This window comes from Cryphonectria parasitica (genome assembly GCF_011745365.1).
Source record: "Cryphonectria parasitica EP155 unplaced genomic scaffold M406scaffold_10, whole genome shotgun sequence".
NCBI classification, from domain to species: Eukaryota; Fungi; Ascomycota; class Sordariomycetes; order Diaporthales; family Cryphonectriaceae; genus Cryphonectria; species Cryphonectria parasitica.
This window is the reverse complement of record NW_024468918.1, coordinates 1,026,290-1,046,602: the sequence shown is the minus strand read 5'-3', so window position 1 is coordinate 1,046,602 and position 20,313 is coordinate 1,026,290. Positions and strand designations below refer to the sequence as shown.

Sequence of the window (20,313 nt, the reverse complement as noted above, 5' to 3'; positions counted from 1 at the left end):
GGAGGATGATATGACATTGTCGATGACGGTCTACCAGCGAAGCAGCACACGCCTCTGTCGATGCCCAGCTTTCCACACATCGGACCTGCCTCTCAGCTTATACTTTCTGCCCCCGAACGCCACATGGCCAATAACTTGCAGCAGATGACCTGGTCGACTTGTTACCTTTTATGACGGTCGAGGGATGAAGGTGGATGCTGTGCGCGGCCTCGCACCTGAGACCCGTCGTCCAAGCTGAAGCATAATGGGGAAGCGAGAAAGAACGGTGAACAACTTCACCCCGAAGGTGCCGAAGAAGGAAATATGTTCATGCGGCTGTACCAGCTGAGCTCGGCAGTGCCGGGACGAGGCGAATCAGCCTCATCATCCACTTGATATCCGCTGTGGCAGTGCCGAGGAACCCGCCGCCGTGGAAGTATAGCAAGGCACTCTCGTCAGACTTCCAAGTGCGTGTTCCTCGCTCTCGCCAGCGTGTTGCGAACTCGTGGTGTCGCTCGCTGTCCGGTCAAGTCCGTTTCGATTGTTATTATTATTAGCCAACGTGTCGTGAAGGTTTGATCTTAAGCTTAAATGAGCGTAGTGACTATTCTGACCGGCTTGAGTCGCACATTCTTGACCAACATGGAAAGACAAGGGAAGAGGCGGGGTCGCGTCTCATCCTGCAGGTGGCGCGCTATCGCAGCGGAGGAACGATGCCCGAGTTCACATTTCGTTCCATGAGCCCTCTACAATCCAGGTACATATGGACTTTCGACAGACACAATTATAAAAAAAATTAAAAATAAAAACATAAAAATTTAGAATAAAATTAAAATAAAATAAAAAAACCACCCCGCACGCCGTATCGATAGTCGTGAAAGACAAAAGAAAGAACTGGGGGCAGCCTGGTAGACTTCTGTCAAAGGCTCGTGGGAACAGGGGTTCATCTCATCCTCGTGTACACGTACAGGCAAAGCTTGATCTGGATGGTCAAACAACGAACATGGGGCCTTATCATAGGGATCAATCAGCATCTGCAAGGGCCCCAATGTTCCGAAATGCATAGATGCAATGCACGTGTCCGAGTACGAAGGATATAGCCGCTTCTATGCCCGGCCTCGTTGCCGCATAACGTAGTGTCCTTGAGCCAGTCAGGTAAATAGGGGTCTCTGGAGAAAATAACCCACTTGTTAAATTGCAACGGCCTCTAAGCTTCAACCCTATACTTATTTGTTCAGTGAAGACCGTTGATCAGCGGTTCGCTCTCGGTCCCGGTCCCACTTCTCGCTAGAATCTGCAGTTCGCGCTAAGCCCTAGACGGATGTTCAATATATCCCGTGTGGACTAAGATGCCGTTGTCGATATAGTGGTTTCCCGATTCCTTCGCAACGGCCGCTCAGCCACCAGCAACTTGGACGCTCAAGCACATATTTTGTTCCAACAAGCTATATCGCTGTGGTGTCGCTTAGGGGCATTCATGGGCTTTGTCATTGAGAAGTCCAGGGGTCCGTTAGGTAAATATGTTGGGCCTTGTTGCATCGACGAGAGCGAGAGCGACGGGGTTTTAGTTTTTTTCTTTCTTTCTTTTCTCTTTAAAATATACCCCGAGCTGGAAAAGAGTAATGAGGCGTTAGTTCTGGTGGTAGATGAGATTTTAATTCCATTCAAGGGCTACTTACTCAGATCCTCCGCTGCAAAGTTCCGAGATCTATATAAAAGAAGGATTGTCCCCTGTGTTTGTTGTAGTCCTCGACGATCCCAAACTTGTTTCAAGCAAGCTCACAGCCCAAGTCTTCCAGCCTTGGAACCATCTCGATAACGCCCTTCTCCCCCATCTTCGCCCCTCCACCCAACACATATCATGCCGTCAACCTCGACGATGCGGAAGCTCCTGCTCAGCAGCTTCAGCCTGGGCGCTGCTGCCCTAACCAACAGCTCAGTCCCATCAGAGATTCCCGTCGCCACCCTGGCGGATGGAGCGAGCTGTGCATGCACCCAGCTGGCAGCAAAGTACGGCGCTTCCGTCATTGGCCAAAATTCGTCCGACTACGCCATCGAGACCGTCTCTTACTGGGATATCCGTTCCGACCAGGAGCCTCAGTGCTTCTTCCAGCCTGCAGATGCCTCTGAGGTGGCGGGTGCTGTGTCGACCATCGTGTCCTGTGGCGCCCAGTTTGCTATTCGAGGTGGAGGCCATATGAATGTAAGAAAAGAAAACAAGAACAAGTTGCCGACTTCCCCTCTCCTTCCTCTTTCTTGAACGACGTCGGCCACAGTCGCACCCCCCAAACTCACATGGCTTCCTATATTAGTTCCCAGGCTCCAACAACATCAACGGCGGCGTGGTGCTCGCGCTCGACAACCTGACGGAGCTGGCGGTCGCGGCTGACAACTCGTCCATTGCTGTGGGCCCCGGCAACCGATGGGTCGATGTGTATTCGGCACTGGACCCATACGGTCTGTACTGCATTGGTGGCCGTCTCAAAACCATTGGCGTTCCCGGCCTGAGTCTCATTGGAGGATTCCACTACCTCATCAACACGTATGGCATGGTCATGGACAACATACTCAGCTACGACGTGGTCCTCGGCAACGGCACCCAGGTTGTTGCCAACGCTACGTCCAACCCGGATTTGTTCTGGGCGCTCAAGGGCGGTGCCAACAACTTCGGCATCGTGACCAAGTTTGTTATCAAGACGCTTCCCATTCCGTATATCAGCACCACCGTTCAGACCTACAACGAGTCTGCTGTTGTGGACTTCATCGGAGCCACTGCCGAACTCGCTGAGAATGATGGCCCGGATCTGGCTGCAGGAAGTGTCATCAGCATCAGCTACAACGCCACCACCAAGGCCGTCTCCCCTTCGCTCCTTGGTATCCAAGAAGGAACCGAGTCGCCTCCCTCGCGCTTCGCCAACTTCTCTGCCATCCCTGCAGTCTCTGTCTCGAACAACGTCTTGACTCCGCTCCAGTGGCACGAGAACTTGGAAACGCCTTTCCAGATGTTCCGGTAACAACAACCCCTCTTCCTTCTTTGCCTTGTCCCCTCTCTTCTGTTCAGGGCTGTGCATTGCTAATATGTAAATTCCAATCTGCTTTAGTATCCAATTCGCCTCTCACACGATGAAAGCGAATGCAACTCAACTGAATCGCATTTACGACGCATGGAAGGCTGCTGTCGACGAGATCAGCGACGTGGAGGGTCTTTACCCTACCTTTGTCATGAACATTCTCCCCAAGAGTGCCGCGTCTGTCGCAAAGAACAACGGCATCGGAAATGTCTGGGGTCTTGACGACGATGAGTCCTGGATCAGTGAGTTTGCCCCTCTACCCCCCACCCCCCCCCCGGGCCTGTTGCGCACCTCTCTCCTGGTGGTAATTACTTACGGGTTTTGCTAACCATGCTTTTTGTGTAACGCTATAGTCTGGCAATTCTCTACTGCCTGGGCCAACGAGGTCGACGACCTCCGCATGACCAACTGGGTGCGCTCGCTGTCTGACTACTGGCACATGGAAAACCAAGCGCTTGGTCTGGCGTCTGAGTTCCTCTACATGGGTGACAGCGGCGAGTTCCAGGACCCGTTCCTGGGCTTCCCTATCGAGAATGTGCAGCGCATGAAGGCGATTCGCGAGGCTTACGATCCCCTGGGCGTCTTCAGCCGCCTGAACTGGGGTGGATTCAAGCTGGGTGCCAACTAGATGGCGGTTTCATGTAAATAGTACGTGCGTTTTTGTTATAAGAAGCCGGTTTAATCAGCCTTTGAGCCCATTATTTCAAGATTCAAATGAAGTGTGTAAACCAAACCCACGGAACACTTTACTGGACTTCACGATTGGTGTGACCAGTTCAACATATTAGGTATGTAATAACTTTGTTGTCGGAAGAAGAAAATACGTTGGATAATGTCTTCCTCGGTCCGATACATAAACGATGTGCCAGTTACTATGATCAGCTGGTCTACATATATATTTCAACAAGAACAAAAGTGAGTGGTGCATCTATAGAAAGAGGGTGGCAGTTAAAAATAAATTGAACGGTATCTCCACACTATCAAAGCCGAGCTAGAAGAGACAGAGATTCTCGTGACCAATCATGTTCAGTAATATATTGGACTATATAAATATGATACTGGCAGCTGTAAATTAATGTCACACCCGACTGCATAAGTCTATGAATCTTGAGCCCCGGTATCCGGTTGCGACAAAACTATATCTTGACATATGCATGGATAATAGCCGAACCAAACATTGATCGCCCAGATCTTGTGGTCGTTATCGCATATCAGATCAGAACAGTCAGCAGTAGATAAATAAAAATTGGGAACAAATCAATAAACTTCGAAAGGGCTCGGGCCTCCGGATTTCTTACCCCAGGATTCTCGTCTGATCACACAAGCCTGTGGCTGCAATGTGCAAGTAATTGTCGGGGACAAAGCCCCAGACCTCGACGACTTTACCAAAACAAAGACCATAAATAGGCCTGGAGCTGCACGTTATAGGGAGCGTCAGCAGATTGACCCGCTGAATGCATGACAAGTAGCAACTATCTTCATGTAAATGAACATATGATTGGGATAAGCACGGGCCTATGACCGCCCCCCCCCCCTTCCCCTCCCTTTTCTTTTCCCTTCCTAGATGGTTTACTGCACTGCGTTGAGGGGCTTCAGCCAGGTTTGTGGGGAAGCGGCTCATACTCAAGTAGGAGGTATAATTAAATACATGGAATATTTTCAAGATTGAGTGAGCGTAGATAGATTACATGGGTGATTACCAAAGCGAATCTTCGCATAATGTCCAGGGCCCAGCACGCATACAACCGTAGAGTGAAGTAACCTAAAAATTCATAGAATCCCACGGGATAAAGATGGCTGATAGCCACGGGTCGTCCCCGAAATTTGTCAGGAAGGCGTCCTGGATCTCTTGTGACGATCCCTGAAGATCTGCGCCGCCTGCAGCCATGGCAGAGACTTGCTCAATGCCCGTACTACCCAGAGGATCAAGGTTCTGTGAGAAGGAGATCTCGTATTAGTAACGGCCTTCAGTGAGAAATTGAATACCCAAAAATTGGAGGGCATAGATCATATAGTGAAGCATGTGGGAACAACACAACACAGCTCGGCTGGTTGCTGACGATGGCTGAAGGGTCAAGAATTTGAGAGCGATAGAATAAAAAAAACCCAAAAAACCTGGTGAGTGTTCGTGCTGCACGTACTGGGAAATCTCTCTTGATCCCTTGCTTGATCAATCTCATCACCTTTGCAGCTTTGGACCAGGCTGTGATGATTATCGTCAGCTTCTTGATACCACGCAGGGAAACGTCCCACAGAGGGGGGGGGGGGCATCGACTTACTGCTGGCTTCTTCATCATCTTCCAGGATGGGAATCGTCGCAATGGTCATTTCCATCTGTTTTGCAAGATGATCCAATAACGCAAAAAGATGGAGTCTGCCCCTGGCCACGGCAGGGTCCCACCCAGGGATGCTATCAAGAGTGCTGAGCCGGAAGAGCGCAACGATGACGTGTAGAAGCTGGATGAAGGTGGTGAGGGTGAGACCCATGTGTTGTTGGGTTGGTATTCTATCCCAGGTCTGGAAGAAGTTCTCCACGGCTTTGAGACATTTCTGTAGTGCATCCAAGCGCTTGATAATGTCTACATTGTCTAATGATGGATCAAAGTTGGAAGCCAGGTCATGGACAGCAACCTCTGCGCCGTACAGAGACAGCAGGACTGCCTCTGTTTTCACAACACACAACTTCCAGTCAGCAACCCAAGTTCCACTGATGGATATGTCTAATAGACGAGGGACTTACCATTCTGCACGAGGTTTGCCGGAAGCGTTCGCCAGATGTCCTCTAATTGAGCACTCAATGAGTTGTGAAAGTACATGGGTATTCGGGACTCTCCAGCGCGATAGGCCTGTTGAATGGCCAGATCTGTCATCTGCTGGCCCACGAGCGCACATCGGACCTGTGTAGCAAGGATGCTGTCGCCCTCCCACTCTGGGGTCTCGATGATAGCTCGTAGGTTTTGTTCCATGAAGGGTGTCCAACGGATAGCATTCTCTCTTCTGACCATTTGAGAGGACCTGAAAAGATGATGAGAATTGATTTGCCAAATTTCTCGCAACTCATACAAACACACGCAAACATCAAAAAGGAATGGAAGGGAGAAGAACACTTACATGCTCGTCCACACATAAAAGGCCAGTACCGTCCTGCGTTCTTCCATAGTTCGGGCTGTATTACTCTGCCCATGGCAATTCTTGTTCTGAGACTTGGGAAGCCAAAACTTCTTGACGTACGTGTACGCTGTCTCTCCGTGCACGCTCATAAACCCCAGGTCTTGAGCCATGGCGAGCCCCATATTGGTCCAGAGCGATAGCCAAGGCTTGTCAGTCCTGTGAGAGTGAGGCCATTGCATAAACACCAGCAAACTCTGCAGCAAGTCGAGGTTCCTGTCCAGATCAATCACCACCTTGGTGGCGACGGCCTGTCTCAATTTGTCTCCCAAGGCATAGGCCTCCTTCATGGAACAGGAGGCACATGCCATGATGCTGAGCCACAGAAACGGGTGAGTCCGTCGAAGTTCTTTGGCGGTTAAGGACGGAGGCAGATAGACTATAGGGCAGAACCGCACCATGTCCCTCCGGAATAGGGCCAAATTTGATTCTGCAACATCATCGGCAATAGGGCCTGTAAATTCTGGTATGAGCATATGTGTCTGTAAAGAAGAGAGAATAAAGAAGGAGGGAGAGAAGATGCAGGATCCGTCGACGTACAGTCATATTCAAAGCCCACACCCGTACTCGACGGACTTGTTACATCCGTTGCATACGTCTCGCCAGAAGCAGGCCCTGCCGGGCTCTCATTGGGGGTCGACACGGATGACAGCGATGGGACAGTCGGCGGCCCGCCTAAGCCATGTGTCTCGGGTCTTGTAGAAGGTGAGTTGGCCTTGCCGGGAGCTCTGATGTTGGTCTGTAACCTGATCAGAGAGACCAGGTCATCCAGCTTCTCCTCGAGATGCGCAGTCCTCGAGGAAGGGGTTTTTCGTGGATTTCGCTTCCGGTTGGGAACGGATGGGTTACAGTCCTTTTTGAGCCGGAAGCACCTAGAAACGCGGCGATTTGAAATATCTCAGGTCAGACCAAGGAAATACGACGAGGGCAGCCTACTTTGAACAGCAATCATAACAAGGACGAGAATCTAGACACAAGGCAGCCAGCGTCGACCATTTCTTCCAGACAGCACCAGTCACCAACTTTCAAGACTTATATTATGCAGGGGGGAATGCCAAGAGATAGAAACACATGGCTGATCCCACCTTGTCCTCACAATAGCAAAAGTTTATATGTATATGTATATGTATAAAGTATGTTTGAGAGAGAGAGAGTGTGTGTGTGTGTGTGTGCGCGTGCAACTGAAAGTGAGAAAAGACAGACTTACCGCTCGCAGGCTCCTCCTCCGTCGCGGTGGATGCATTTACATTTTGCCTTGGCGCAATTCGTACACGCATGCCCATAAGGAGCAGGTGTGCCCAAGGGCATGTGTGCGTCGGACGGTGCGGGAGACTTCCCAATACGTTGACTGGATGACTGCATGGCGAGGACTATTTCCTTGTGGCGCTCGCCTCACATGTGGCCCGATTGCAGTGTGGGACTCGGGCTCTCGTTCTCCTTTCGGTGCTGTAACGGTAGACTCTCGGCGGAGGCCGGACCGGGCCAGGCGCGCAAACCCTGACGCGAAATACCCAAAGGCTATGGCTTAATGCAACCGGCCAGGTGGATTTCGCGATTTTCGGATGGGTACAAGTCAGAACGTCGTTGGCGCAACACAAACGAAAAACACTGAATGTCGGATTGTTCGGGGGAAGCGAAAAAGGGCCAGTTCACGCTCGAAATCCGGTCAAGAGGTAAGAGAACCAGTCACTCTGCTAAAAGGAAGAGGGAGAGAGAGGAAGAGACGGGGGGAGCACGCCCTGCAGCTGAAAACGGGAACGGAATCCAGTTAAATCCGCGGCGGACCAAAGTCATGGGCGCACAGCATCTGACAGTAGAGGCGGCATGTTGGGTGATTCCGAACTCCGAAGCCCGCATCTGTTGCGTGTTGAAATCCGACGTCAGCCCACATAGTACTATACCATATTAAGGTCTCTCTCTTCCTGGAGCAAATCCGTCGATCTTAGGATCGAATGATCTGCGATAACCCTTAGTTTATGCCAACGAATCTTTGGAAGGACAGGGCCATTGATACACGCCCAGATGCCCGTTTTACTCGTTCGGAATAAGAAGATGCACTGCTCAGTATCCTCCAGAACATTTGGTGAATGGTGCGAGCGGTTAATTAACTGACTATTACCATGGCACCTGCAGACGAGATGGATTGGATTCAAATCATCTATGTTCTCGACCACTTTGTCGATCAAATAACATCCTGCTGTGAACAAACGACCTCTTGTGCTTTGAAAAACATTCGACCTCTTTTCCAAAAATTACAACTAGTCTTCGTTATCCCGAGGCTCGCGAGTTTTTTTCTTCTTTCTTTCTTCTTTCTTTTCTTTTTTGTAACAAGATAGCAAGAGTGTCTGCGTGCAGGTAGTAAAGATCAAGGGATGGAACAGGTGGCTGGTGTCAAATAAACTGGGGGCTGTCATTGGTATTCTCGTAAATCCGGCAGGATGACAACATTTTCCGATGTCCTCATGCTGTCCACAATCGGCAGATATGATCTCGATATGCATCTGCTTAGGTCATCCCTACGTGCTTCTGCTGGTTTATATCGAAAGCATAATGACAACACCGAAATGACTTCACTAGATATAAAACCTTACACTTACGTTAGTATAATTACCAGTTGATATAAGCCTGGCCTGCCGGACTAATTCTGCTCATGAGTCGATGCGAGCCTTCCTGTAGAGCATGGCACCTTTCTGCTGTAAGAAATTGAGTATTGGTGGAACGTCCTGGGGTCTATTACTTACTCAGCACACGGTCGACTGCTTACAGCCAGAAGCACTACGACTTCTTACAATAACCACACTCAGATGCCTGTGTAACAACGAAGCTGGGTGCGTCGGTTTATGAACCCTAACATCCCATGCAAAGTCAAGAATTCCTGTATTTTACATTTGTGGTGAATGCAAGAGGTGCTCTGCTCTGTATTTGTTTCAACCTTGCCAAAAGTGTTCAATCATTTGCAGAAATTGTGTATTCACAAGCCTCCAATCCAAGCAGGCTGGGAGCCGTTAATTACATATGCAAAACAAAAGTTCCTTCGTTCCACATGGAGTGCATATATATACACACAATGAATATATACAACTGGGGTCCCATATACATAGTCGTTACTTCACACTCTCTCTTAAAAGACTCATTACAGCGTAATCTCGATAATCTGGCCACTCGCTTCGGTAGTCGAGTCTCCACGGGTGGTCAGGTAGATGGTAGACCCGTCACCCTTGAGGACGACCGAGGTGGGTCCGCCGGCGATGCTAGTGTCGTTGATGAGCACGGTCAGCTCGCCAGTGGTCAGGTCCACCGAGGACAGGTAGTAAGGGTCCTGGGCGCCGTAGGCGATGGTGCCGTTGAGCTGGAAGTCATCCCAGTCATCATCGCCGAGGAAGTTGGTCACGATCTCGGCGTCTCCCGTGGCGACCAGGGCGGAGCCGTTGTCTGCGATGGGGATACGCCCCAGGAGCTCGAGATAGACGTTGGTGAAGTAGGCGTAGGAACCATCGGCGGTGATCTTCAGGCCGTCGATTCCGATCGGGGTGGTGGCATTGTCGGGGGCCAGGAAGTACTCGCTCGTGACGGCTTCGGCAACAGAGCCAGTGTCGATGTCGACTCGCCAGAGACAACCCACGCGAGAGTCGGCAAGGACCAGGACGTGGGAGTTGGAAGGCAGTGCAGCCATGCCGTTGAGCATGATCGCGTCAGGCCTGTGTGCGTGTGTCAGTGAGGTTTTTCATATTAATCACGATTAATCCATTCATCCATAAAAAGGACAGGATGGTATGATGATAGACAGAAATGGTTTAGGTTGAACGATCAAAACTAACAAGGTCGCAACTGTCTCCAGCACAGTGATATTTGGGTTCTCCTCGGTGGCCTCGGTGAAATCAATGGTGAAGATGGTCTCGTTGGCGTAGCTATAGCTGCCCCTGACGCCTCCAGCAACAGCAAACTTGTCATCGTCGACCCTGGCAATGCCAGTCAGAGCCGTGACCCCAGGCAGGTAACGGACAACCTCGGCCGTGGGCTCATCCGCGTTGGTATCGATCGTGTACAGCTCAGGACCGGTGAGGGTGGTGAACAAAAGCTGGCCATTGGAACGGAGGATGCTGTTCTCGATGTCGACGTAGGTCGTGAAATTGAAAAGCTGTTTGGCGGTCTGGGCCAGCGCGGAGCCCGTCAAGGACGAAAGGGTCACGGCCGCAAGGGCCAGGCTGTTCTGAGAACGCATGATGGGAATAGAAGGCAAATCTCAAAGGGGAGGCAGAGAGAGAGAGCAATTGGACGGTGTCGCGTCAAAACTTTCACACTCACACACACATCAACGACAGCAAAATTCCAAGCCGTCAGGAGGCGAGCGGTGGCAATATATACCGTTACAACAGTAGTAGATCGCAGGGTCCCTCAAGAGAAGGAGTAGGAGGCCACCTCGGTGAACGAGGCCGTCTCCATATTCAGTCCGTTCCTGGCAAGGAGAACGTCCCTGGTCCCAATCCTACAATAACGTCAGGGCCGCCGTGGTGTGGGGGATTAAACGGTAATCCTTTCCCCTTTGCTATTACAGTTTACAGGGCCATTGCCAGTGGCACGTAACCCGAATGCCCCCCACTGAGACACTATGGACCTGTGCTGCGACCCACTGGTCTCCAGATGCGTCACTAAATTTTCTCTATTAAGCTTGTTGTTTGCAGGCACTAGCTCGGTACGTGTGCAGAGCCGAAATTACCGATGGCCAAGTTGTTCAGGGGCCGACGTACAAGCCGCGCATGCTTAACAGGGGCAAAAAACGACTTGTTTTCCCCAACCCGGTTTACTCGTAGATACGAGGCGTCCCACGCCAATGAGGAATGCATTGTGCCATCGTAGACCAAATAGATGCAAGTCGGTACTGAGGTAGGGTCGCGTAGAAGAGGATGCTGCATAAAGAATCATTATCTCCCATCGGCGGATTTTTTTGGTTACTATTACAATAGTATGTACTATGGTAAGTAATGATCTATCTGCCACTCCGAGGATTTTGCCCCACTGTGTATCTGCATGTTCAGTTACTCGTCCGTCCGGCGAGACAAGTCATTACGTCGTGGTTGTAATATACATCGTAGTATTCGGTGAGGAGATACCGATCACGACAGCACTATATTTGTGGGACAAAACATCATGATCCTGACTCTGCTGGGAGGGAGGTCTTTTTCCAGATGGGAAGGAAGCTTCATGAGCAAAAGAAAGACGACAAGTAAAGTGCCGGCTCCTGGCATGATGAATGGGTGATATTTGAATTCCTTCATGCCTTGGGATTAGTTTGCCATTCGAATCGGAGAATAGATGATGTAGTGGTTTGTTGAATTTGCCCTAACATACTAGACCACGGTAGTTCAGAGATCATCGAAACGAAAATGGAAACGGACAAGATGCCCCCACGTTCCGGGGGGGATTGGGTATGATTTGCACCTGGGCGGGTCTGTGTTTACGCAAGACCGGTGGACACTGTGAATCTCGTAGCAGGTTTTACTCCTATGTTAAGAATTGCTCAATGATGGTCTGGACTGCGCCTTGCATTGTGGGAATTTGTAGCCCTCCATTCCTAAGTCTTTGAAAGTGAAGAAGAAGCGAGTGCGCGGTCTCAAGTAATCATATCGAATATAGGTCGCCAGTCTCAATGTGGTGTACAAGGAACTGTTTTTTCACACATATATTATACGTAGATGATTTCATGTAGCTAGTGCATATCTGCGACGGACCTGATTGCATAAGTCATATATTCGAGCCGTGGTTCCACATGTTTTGAGGTGTGTGTGGCGTTTCATTGAACGATTTGCATCACTCGACTCGGATTCCGGAGATGCAGTTCGGGCCTATCGCCCGAGATGGGCGCCGACCAGGCCCATGCAGCAAATTACAAGTGTATAGTGTATTGTCTACGTCAATGCTAATCTTGCTTGCAGGCCTTATCGAGAAAGAAGAGAGAAAAATACATGAAAACTGGGCTGGAGTTTGGACGGCAAGACACGACTTGGTACATCGAAAGAAAGCAGACAGAATGCTTGCTTGTTGGTTCGTGATTTTGCAGCTGGGCTTCACTGCACACCCAATAAATAATAACCCTTCCTTCTGATGATGACTTGGCCATCTTGTATCTAAGACGGATTCCCAAGAAATATGGATTTTACCCAGGGTGACTGGGGAGTCAATAGCGTTTGTATGATGGTTATTGTTTCACAAAGCCACATGCACACCAGATTAGACGAACACCTAACATGCATAAAATTACATAGACACGCACTCACCACTCCCAGTGCATTGCTTCCCTCAGCCGGTCTAACGCCCGCCGATGACGGACCAAGAAGAAGGCTTGACTCCCCTTCTCTGTTAGCGGAAAGCTGTGCTCCGCAAAACCAATGAGTCTAGGCCTTGTACGTTTCTGCTGACAGGGCTCGCTCGGGCGACACACGGCACGGGAATCCCCACACAGCGGAACCCGCACGCTTGACATCAAAATTCTGCGCCGTGCTGTGATTGGGAAGAATATCGAGCAGCAGTGAGTGAGTCGAGTTGCATGACAGCGGGGGTTCTGATCAGCGAAAAGTGATCCAAGTCGAGTCAGGATTCAACATCACGACTTTCGAAAGACCTCTAGAGAGGGAAATTAAACATTCTTCCTAGGTAAGTAATTCACAAACAAGCCCTGTTTGATATCCAATTTACGCCCTCTCTTCCTTTCGAGAACATCCATTCAGCAAACAATCTCTCTGACCAGCAGCACCAGTGATCGTCACCACTACCATCATCACCATGGCAGCCACTGAAAGCCAAGGAGAGGATTACATTCTCACATTGTCCTGCCCGGACAAGTCTGGCATCGTGCACGCGGTGACGGGCATTTTCGCCAGCCAGGGCATCAACATCCTGGACCTGCAGCAGTTCTCGGACCCAGTCTCCAACAAGTTCTTCATGCGCGTGCACTTTGGACCCGTCTCGTCGCCCGACACCCTCAAGGCCTCCTTTGTGGACCTGTCGGCCTCCCTCGACATGGACTACGACATCCGGCCCGTCGCCAAGAAGATGCGCGTGCTCATCATGGTCTCCAAGATCGGCCACTGCCTCAACGACCTGCTCTTCCGGGCCAAGGCAGGCCAGCTGCGCATCGAGGTGCCCGTCATCGTCTCCAACCACCCAGACTACGAGCACCTGGCCAGGAGCTACGGCATCGAGTTCCACCACCTGCCCGTGACCAAGGACACCAAGGCCCAGCAGGAAGGCCAGATCCTCGAGCTGGTCAAGCAGCACGGCATCGAGCTGATCGTCCTGGCCCGCTACATGCAGGTGCTGTCGCCCACCCTGTGCGCTGCCATGAGCGGCAAGATCATCAACATCCACCACAGCTTTCTGCCCTCCTTCAAGGGCGCCAAGCCCTACCACCAGGCCTACGACCGCGGCGTCAAGATCATCGGCGCCACCGCGCATTTCGTCACCGCTGATCTCGACGAGGGCCCCATCATCGAGCAGCGCGTCGCGAGGGTCGACCACAGCATGAGCCCCAAGGATCTCGTCGAGGAGGGCTCCAATGTCGAGAGCCAGGTATTGGCCGCCGCCGTGAAGTGGGTTGCCGAGAGGCGGGTCTTCCTCAATGTTACAAAGACGGTCGTCTTTAACTGAGCTTTGGTTGTTGGGAAAGAAAAACTGAAAAACAAAGGAAGAGAAAAAGGAGAAGGACATATAAAAATAAAATAAAATCATCCATTTGTTCAAACTGTGTGACGGCTAAGAAGCAAACTCCTATGAGGAAGATGATACTGTCAGACCAAGGCGATGACCAATGATCAAGGCACTGCTCAGGAATGGAAACCTCGTGACTACAATACAACGAGACTCATCACCCATGGTATTACTAGTACAATTTGGTAGATGAGGCAGGCAGCATTATTTGACGGAACCCATCCTTCACTCAAAGCCTTGAATATCTGTGCGCTATTAAATTGTGATACCAGGCAGCCACTTAAGATAGCCTCAACCAACTAGCTACTTTTCCTTCATCTTTCCTTTCTTTCGTTTCTTTCTGCAGCGCAACCATCAAGCTAAATCCAAATTATCTCATTGTGTCCTATGTAGTAAATTCTCTGCAGCCGATTAGATTGTCTTCCAAGGGTTGCACTGAATCCATTAATTTTACACTCAATACCCTCCATGAGACACGCCCTACTATTGCTGTATTACTGTCAACAGTAACTTGTTGTCCCACTCAGTTCCCCTAATCCGTGAACGAACTTATTTAGGTAGATGCATGTGGCTTACATACCCCATCTGTGCTCCATCTTTTTGAGGCGCAGTCACTCCTCTAACACTTCATGGTTGGGTAGACAATTCGTGACTTATCTAGCGTGAAAAGCACCAAATATTAATGTACAACGAGCAAAGCTGGTGCCTGTTCAACCTCGTGAAGAAATATATATATATTCAATTACGGCCATGGCCCAACTTAATAGTATTGTTCCATAGCAACAAGCAGCCAAAACTCCCTCCTCCCGCACGTGGCTTCCTAATTGCTCTCAACTCAATCCCAACTCTGCAATGTCGATTCCAGACTTTGACCATCTCCCGGCTGTGGAGGGAATGCCACAAGGCTGTGCATGGGGCGTCTTCGACAAGGACGGAAAGAAAGACCTCCTGGGCACGCTCAATCTTCTCACCCCGGCTGTGGTCGCTGCTGCGGCTGCCGAGGTCAAGGACGGGGTGTCTATATCATTGAAGTAACCCCCAATAATTTTTTTTTTTTTTCCCCAACCGCCCCCCATTCTCTCAAGAGATACTAAGAATAAAAATCACTCATCTGACATCTAACGCAAAGCTGGCCGCTCAATGGCATCAAGATACCCATCCCAGGGCGTAAAGCGCCTGTCCATAAATTCATATCCTTCTTGACTCCCAACGAGCTGACTCCCTCGACATGTCATGGCTGGGACGACGAGCTGGAGTTCAACACCCAGTTCAGCAGCCAGTGGGACAGCCTGTGCCACATGCAGCATCAGCCGTCAGGCCTGGCTTACAACGGGACCAAGGTCACTCTTGACGGCTTGTCCTCGCCCCAGACAAGCGCTGAGAACTCGCTGCCGACTCTCGACCACTGGCACGCCCACGGCGGACTCGTGGGCAGAGGCGTCCTGATCGACTTCAAGGGCTACATGGACGCTCAAAACAAGCCTTACCACTGCCTCGATGGGTACCGCATCACAGTCGAGGACATCGAGAACGTGGCCAGGCACCAGAAGGTTGAGTTCCGACATGGGGACATCTTGATCATCCGGACCGGCGTTACGGAGATCTTTGAGAATCTTACACCTGAAGACCTTGCCAAGCTGCAGCAGTTCAGGCTGTCTGGGCTGCACGGTTCCGAGGACACGGCGAGGTGGGTCTGGAACAGGCATTTTTCTGCGGTGGCGGGAGATAGCTCGTCGTTTGAAGCTTTTCCTCCGCTCAAGGCAGATGGCACAGAAGGTTCTGTCGGTGATCTCGGTAAGTGGATGGATGATGGACAGCCCATTTTCAATTTTATTTTATTTTGGTAGCCTGGTTACGGGAATATCATATACTGACAGAAGCAGTATTGCATCAATATTTTCTCGCAATGTTTGGTCTGCCTATCGGAGAGCTCTGGGATCTCAAAGCCCTTTCTGCGTATTGCAGGAAGACTGGAAGATACAGTTTCATGTTGACCTCGGCGCCGTTAAACCACCCAGGTCTCGTGGCCTCTCCGCCGAATGCGCTAGCTATCTTCTGATGTCTCACCAAGGACAGACCCTCGAGCTGTGCATAAAGTATCGAGGGCTAACAAACTACTCTGGTTTCTTTCAAGATGTGGTTTTCTTAGGAATTCTGTGCAACGAACAGGTTTTTTGGATTTCCTTTTCCATATCTGAAAAGAGCCCAGAAGCGTGTTTAAGTGATGCACAACTGAAGCCTGGAAGAATGTATCAAAATATCATAATCTTAGAACTCACTCCATATGAAGAAACTCGAGAATATATTTGGATATGTAGTTCATGGACACGGACACTGGGTATCAGACAAGATTCGGGTTGCCGATATAGAAACTCTGGCAGTTGTACGCCATGCATCGACCTACGCGTAACTACTCCGTGAAACAACGGCTCTCGTATTCCTTGATATCAAGTGCTGTCCACAATGTACGAGGGTAGGCCAAGTCCAAAGTCGCCTTTCAAAGAAACTGTAATCATCATTAACATTCAACCAACACTCCTCCCGCCACATCCGCCGGAAACGATCTTCACTTCCCTAAATTAACAACTGAATTGCCTCCGTACATACTGTATGCATACTTTTCTCCGAGGTCACCATGCTGGAGTGTGCGTTGGCAAGCGCCGGGTTCTGCGGCATGACCGTGGACTGTGCAGGAGGAAGAAAAACCCATCACATACAAAGTAGGTAGGTACTTAGTATGTACGAGTTTCTCACTCACTATGCTGGAAGATCATAAAATTTATCGGATAGCTCAAGTATGGTACCTACACCCGATTAGCATTTGTCCGGCGGCGCTGTGATAGGCTCGACTGAGGGGCTTTCCAAAAATCGGGTCATGGAAGGGGGGTTGGCTGCAGTAGTAACATGCACTTATGTACACTGCATGCATAAAGTACGTTGTGGGATGTGTGTGTGGGCCAACCGTAGTCAACGCTTGGAGATAAAAAGGGCAAACAACCCGCCGAACACAAAGGAAACACCTCCTCTACCCTCTTTGCATCTTTCCTCCTTTTCCCTCAAGCCATTACATATTCTGTGACCAAATAATAGTCAAACTACCTTTTGAAGAAACACTCCACACTGGACTCAAATCCCATTTATTCTTCCTACAGCCGCTCAAAATATCAGGTCGGAGCCCAACTGCAGAAGGATGCATGTGAGGGGGCCGGAGGAGGTCTAACGGAGGAGCGATCGAGAAAGAAATGTGTCCAGTATAATTATCCATGCTATATGATGTTGTTGAGCCCATGTTTTTGCATGTGTATCGACGACTTGCTTGTGATCAAGTATGGATCAAACTTCTTGCGAGACAGGTTCCTAGACAGGTTCCTAGACAGATTCCTAGACAGGTTCCGGTGCTGCTGGGACTTTGTTCCAGACCCCTCCGACCATGATTACTACTGCCGTGGCCGCCCTCGTAAGATGGCCATACTCGAGGTGAAGATCATATGACCAGACAAGGGAGGCATTCAGCGCGGGGATGTATGATGGGCACAAAGGCGGGGAAGATTGGTTGCGTGTACAATAACAGAGGCGGTCTCTATCGGGGGCACGATACCGTGTGTACTTGACTGGTCCTCATTGGGCAGATATATTCATCAGGCGTAGTGAGTGACTGTTTGTCAAGCCTCGCAAGAGATGTGCATTAAGGCCTTGAGAGGTGTTACGACGGCGCAGGGCTCCGTCGGTCCACCAGTGCTCTACCAGCAGCAGCGCAGCAGCGGACACTTCGATTGACTCTCAAGACAAGACCCCACGCCGCGACTCAAAGTTTCCTCTCCGAAACGATACTCAGCTCGATCGATCACAGTAACCACAGTCACACATCGCATCATCCAACAGACCCCTATATTTTTGGTTGGAGAAGGTTTTTTGTTCTTCTTTCTTGGTTTTTTCTCGTCCATGTAGGCTCATCTCAGTAGTTCAGGGTGTATGGGTCCCTATATCTGGGGACCGGACCTGACGAATAAGCCAGCACTATTTCCCATCCCGAAAAGCCGTCCGTCGCCAAATGCAAGACCAGACCATCCCACGCCGATCTAAGCGCAAACGTAAAAAGAAGCACACAAAGGGTTTGTCGTTGGTACGAGCACGACCACCATCTAGTAGCCGTAGGCCTCGAGGGCCTTGGTGGTCTTGTCGTCGACCTTGGCGTTCTTCTTGGCCTCGGTGATTTGTCGTCGGGCGGCCTTCTTGCGCTCGTAGTAGGCGGCGCCCTTGGCCTTTCTGCGCTCCTCGAGTCTGTGTACACATCATCTGTCAGTAAAGCTGGTCCCCAACCAAAACACCCCGAGGGGTTCTGCTCCCCGTGGAGCCGAGAAAACGTACCTCTCAACCACATCCTGGTACTTCCAGCCAACCTCGTGGCTCAGACGGCCGACGGTGCAGTACTTGCGGCCGGGCTGCAGACGCAGAACACGCAGAGCCTGGGGAACGACCATCTTCTTCTGCTTGTCGTAAGGGGGAGGGACACCCTCGAAGACCTTGAGGCGCTCGAGGGCGGCGGCACCGCGGGCGGTCTTGTGGGGAATCATGCCGCGGACAGCCTTGTAGAAGATGCGAGAGGGAGCACGGAAGTGGAAGGGGCCTGGCAGCAGTAAAAGTCAGATATGTTGTCTCAATCGATAATTTTTGCGCCTTGGGAGCGAGAGGGGGGGAAATCGTCGACTGACCTCCGCGAGTGGGGTTGTAACGGGTCATCTTGCGCAGGTAGGCGTGGTACTTGACTGTATATCCATATTGTCAGTTTTCATGCTAGGATTTTATTCTATTCATGCTTGCCACTATCCATCCTCGACCACCTCGACAAGTAACACCAGGTACACTCGAGGATTGTGGTGTCGAGAAATCGACTGGAGGGGGGGGGGGGGGGAGAGGATTGGTTGTAGGTGCAAGACGTACGCTTAGCGCGGAAGAACTCTCCAGAGATGTTGAGGGCCTCGCAGCGGACGATGACGATCTTCTGGCCGCTCAGCAGTTGCTTGGCAACAATGCTGGCGAGACGGCCCAGAAGGTGGCCCTTGCCATCAATGACGACCTGAGTGACACGCACAGAAACAGTCAGCTTCTTTGCTCTTCCCACAGTATATTTGTGATGTGTTGTGACGATTGGATCCCCTGCCCTCGCCGCCCATCATCGATTCGCATCGCGAAAAGAATATTTCGTTCGCGTCGTCCTGCATCAAGGGAGCTCGTCCCGTCCACCTCATTCTCCGAAGCACACCAAGATGTATGGAACGCTGGCGAATCCGTCATCCATCTGTCGACCACACCAGCGTTCCCGACGATCTCCAGCCAGCTCAGGGCGGGCCAATCCCATCCCTCCTCTCTCTGATTGTGCAGCAAGGGGCCATAGTCGATGATAGCACTGCAATGTGTGTGTCTGCGCGCGTGCGTGTCGTGATGTGAATCGGGGGTGGGGGGATTGTACTCACGACCTGCTCGAAGGTGGACATCTTTGTGGAGTTGTCGTCAACCAGACAGGAGGTAAAGGGGATAAAAGAAGATGCTCAGAAGGACAAACTTCGAAGTTAAACGAAGTCTGCGAAATATTCTGAGTCGTCCCTGGTTGTGGTAGGGTTAGTATTTGGTTGGGAGTTGGGGAGGCAATGGGAAGAAGATGGGACCTGGGCCACACGCACGGGGAAAATTGAGATGCCCACGCAGTCTTGCGCCTGCTGTAAGTGGCCCGTTCTCCGGCTAGCCCTCTGCTTTCCTGCGGGCAGAGGGAACAAGGGCCAGCGAGAATTTTTAGGGCAGCTAGTCCCACGTGATGTGTGGCCAATCAAAACCCTACCCGGACCCACTTCTCTTTTGCCCTACCCGGCCTGTCTTGCCAGTGCCTGCCAGTCCGCACTGCACCAGCAGCATCTCAACGACATAAGGCAGTCACCAACTAGGGATTCACCAGAGTAATCTTATCGGTTCAGGGCTACTATCATTGCCGCGATCTATGCTTGCATTTTCCCCACGTGTTCGACGTTCGCTCTCGCCCTCGCTCTGAGTGCTTCCTAAATCATTTGGTATCGAAGAAACGTAAGTCCTGCATTGGGGGAATGCTCAACTGCTGCCGTGTTGCCTAGTAGCCACTCAGAAGAAGAAAAAACACATTCACCATCTCAATCTACAGAAGCATATCTTTAGAGTTTCATGCCAAAAGGGCTGAGAATAGTGGCATACAGGTTACACTGAAGAAATCACATGATGTTTCCACCACAAGAGATGTAATTTGATGCCAGCAGACCAAAAGGTAAAACGGCTCTGCCTAACAGCCGTGCTCCTTTTGCGCCGGCGACCTGTCATGCTCAACCGACTTGCCTTCTCAGTGACCTTTGCTGCGCCTTAGAAAAGG

General features: G+C 50.7%; 6 protein-coding genes across 6 annotated transcripts; 3 read left to right on the top strand and 3 right to left on the bottom strand.

Annotated features, from left to right (window-relative positions):
- Nucleotides 1-1,858: 1,858 nt before the first annotated feature.
- M406DRAFT_343476 (FAD-binding domain-containing protein) lies at nt 1,859-3,678 on the top strand (the record flags this gene model as incomplete). The annotated part of the gene is made up of 4 exons (XM_040921871.1): nt 1,859-2,182; nt 2,292-2,989; nt 3,081-3,292; nt 3,404-3,678. The coding sequence occupies 4 exons, from the start codon at nt 1,859-1,861 to the stop codon at nt 3,676-3,678; spliced, it is 1,509 nt and encodes a 502-aa protein (XP_040771341.1).
- Nucleotides 3,679-4,679: 1,001 nt separating this feature from the next.
- M406DRAFT_109448 (uncharacterized protein) lies at nt 4,680-7,852 on the bottom strand. Its single transcript, XM_040915356.1, has 7 exons — nt 7,426-7,852; nt 6,759-7,090; nt 6,162-6,672; nt 5,791-6,065; nt 5,330-5,713; nt 5,192-5,253; nt 4,680-4,983 (listed from the first exon to the last, which is right to left on the bottom strand). Exons 1-7 carry the CDS (start codon nt 7,578-7,580, stop codon nt 4,813-4,815), a joined length of 1,890 nt encoding a protein of 629 aa, XP_040771340.1. The 5' UTR covers nt 7,581-7,852; the 3' UTR covers nt 4,680-4,812.
- Nucleotides 7,853-9,351: 1,499 nt separating this feature from the next.
- Nucleotides 9,352-10,516, bottom strand: M406DRAFT_353883 (uncharacterized protein; the record flags this gene model as incomplete). Its single annotated transcript, XM_040922792.1, has 2 exons — nt 10,037-10,516; nt 9,352-9,916 (listed from the first exon to the last, which is right to left on the bottom strand). The coding sequence occupies exons 1-2, from the start codon at nt 10,438-10,440 to the stop codon at nt 9,352-9,354; spliced, it is 969 nt and encodes a 322-aa protein (XP_040771339.1). The 5' UTR covers nt 10,441-10,516.
- Nucleotides 10,517-12,837: 2,321 nt separating this feature from the next.
- Nucleotides 12,838-13,961, top strand: M406DRAFT_358615 (Formyltetrahydrofolate deformylase). Its single transcript, XM_040923948.1, has 2 exons — nt 12,838-12,869; nt 12,973-13,961. Exon 2 carries the CDS (start codon nt 12,999-13,001, stop codon nt 13,860-13,862), a length of 864 nt encoding a protein of 287 aa, XP_040771338.1. The 5' UTR covers nt 12,838-12,869; nt 12,973-12,998; the 3' UTR covers nt 13,863-13,961.
- Nucleotides 13,962-14,735: 774 nt separating this feature from the next.
- On the top strand, nt 14,736-15,981 carry M406DRAFT_297135 (uncharacterized protein; the record flags this gene model as incomplete). Its single annotated transcript, XM_040919295.1, has 3 exons — nt 14,736-14,953; nt 15,052-15,716; nt 15,803-15,981. The coding sequence occupies exons 1-3, from the start codon at nt 14,775-14,777 to the stop codon at nt 15,979-15,981; spliced, it is 1,023 nt and encodes a 340-aa protein (XP_040771337.1). The 5' UTR covers nt 14,736-14,774.
- A 1,546-nt stretch (nt 15,982-17,527) lies between these two features.
- Nucleotides 17,528-19,615, bottom strand: M406DRAFT_358614 (uncharacterized protein). Its single transcript, XM_040923947.1, has 5 exons — nt 19,397-19,615; nt 18,864-18,999; nt 18,635-18,688; nt 18,291-18,549; nt 17,528-18,203 (listed from the first exon to the last, which is right to left on the bottom strand). Exons 1-5 carry the CDS (start codon nt 19,415-19,417, stop codon nt 18,065-18,067), a joined length of 609 nt encoding a protein of 202 aa, XP_040771336.1. The 5' UTR covers nt 19,418-19,615; the 3' UTR covers nt 17,528-18,064.
- Between the last annotated feature and the right edge of the window lie 698 nt (nt 19,616-20,313).

What these genes read in the sequence shown, in the direction of transcription:
- M406DRAFT_358614 (XM_040923947.1), bottom strand. Translation starts at nt 19,417, where the DNA reads ATGTCCACCTTCGAGCAGGTC. An exon ending in AGAGTTCTTCCGCGCTAAGC is followed by an intron (nt 18,689 to 18,863) that starts GTACGTCTTGCA and finishes ATGGATATACAG; the next exon opens with TCAAGTACCACGCCTACCTG. An exon ending in TTACAACCCCACTCGCGGAG is followed by an intron (nt 18,550 to 18,634) that starts GTCAGTCGACGA and finishes TACTGCTGCCAG; the next exon opens with GCCCCTTCCACTTCCGTGCT.
- M406DRAFT_109448 (XM_040915356.1), bottom strand. Translation starts at nt 7,580, where the DNA reads ATGCAGTCATCCAGTCAACGTATTGGGAAGTCTCCCGCACCGTCCGAC. An exon ending in GGAGGAGGAGCCTGCGAGCG is followed by an intron (nt 7,091 to 7,425) that starts GTAAGTCTGTCT and finishes CCGCGTTTCTAG; the next exon opens with GTGCTTCCGGCTCAAAAAGG. An exon ending in TTTTATGTGTGGACGAGCAT is followed by an intron (nt 6,066 to 6,161) that starts GTAAGTGTTCTT and finishes TCATCTTTTCAG; the next exon opens with GTCCTCTCAAATGGTCAGAA.
- M406DRAFT_358615 (XM_040923948.1), top strand. Translation starts at nt 12,999, where the DNA reads ATGGCAGCCACTGAAAGCCAAGGAGAGGATTACATTCTCACATTGTCC.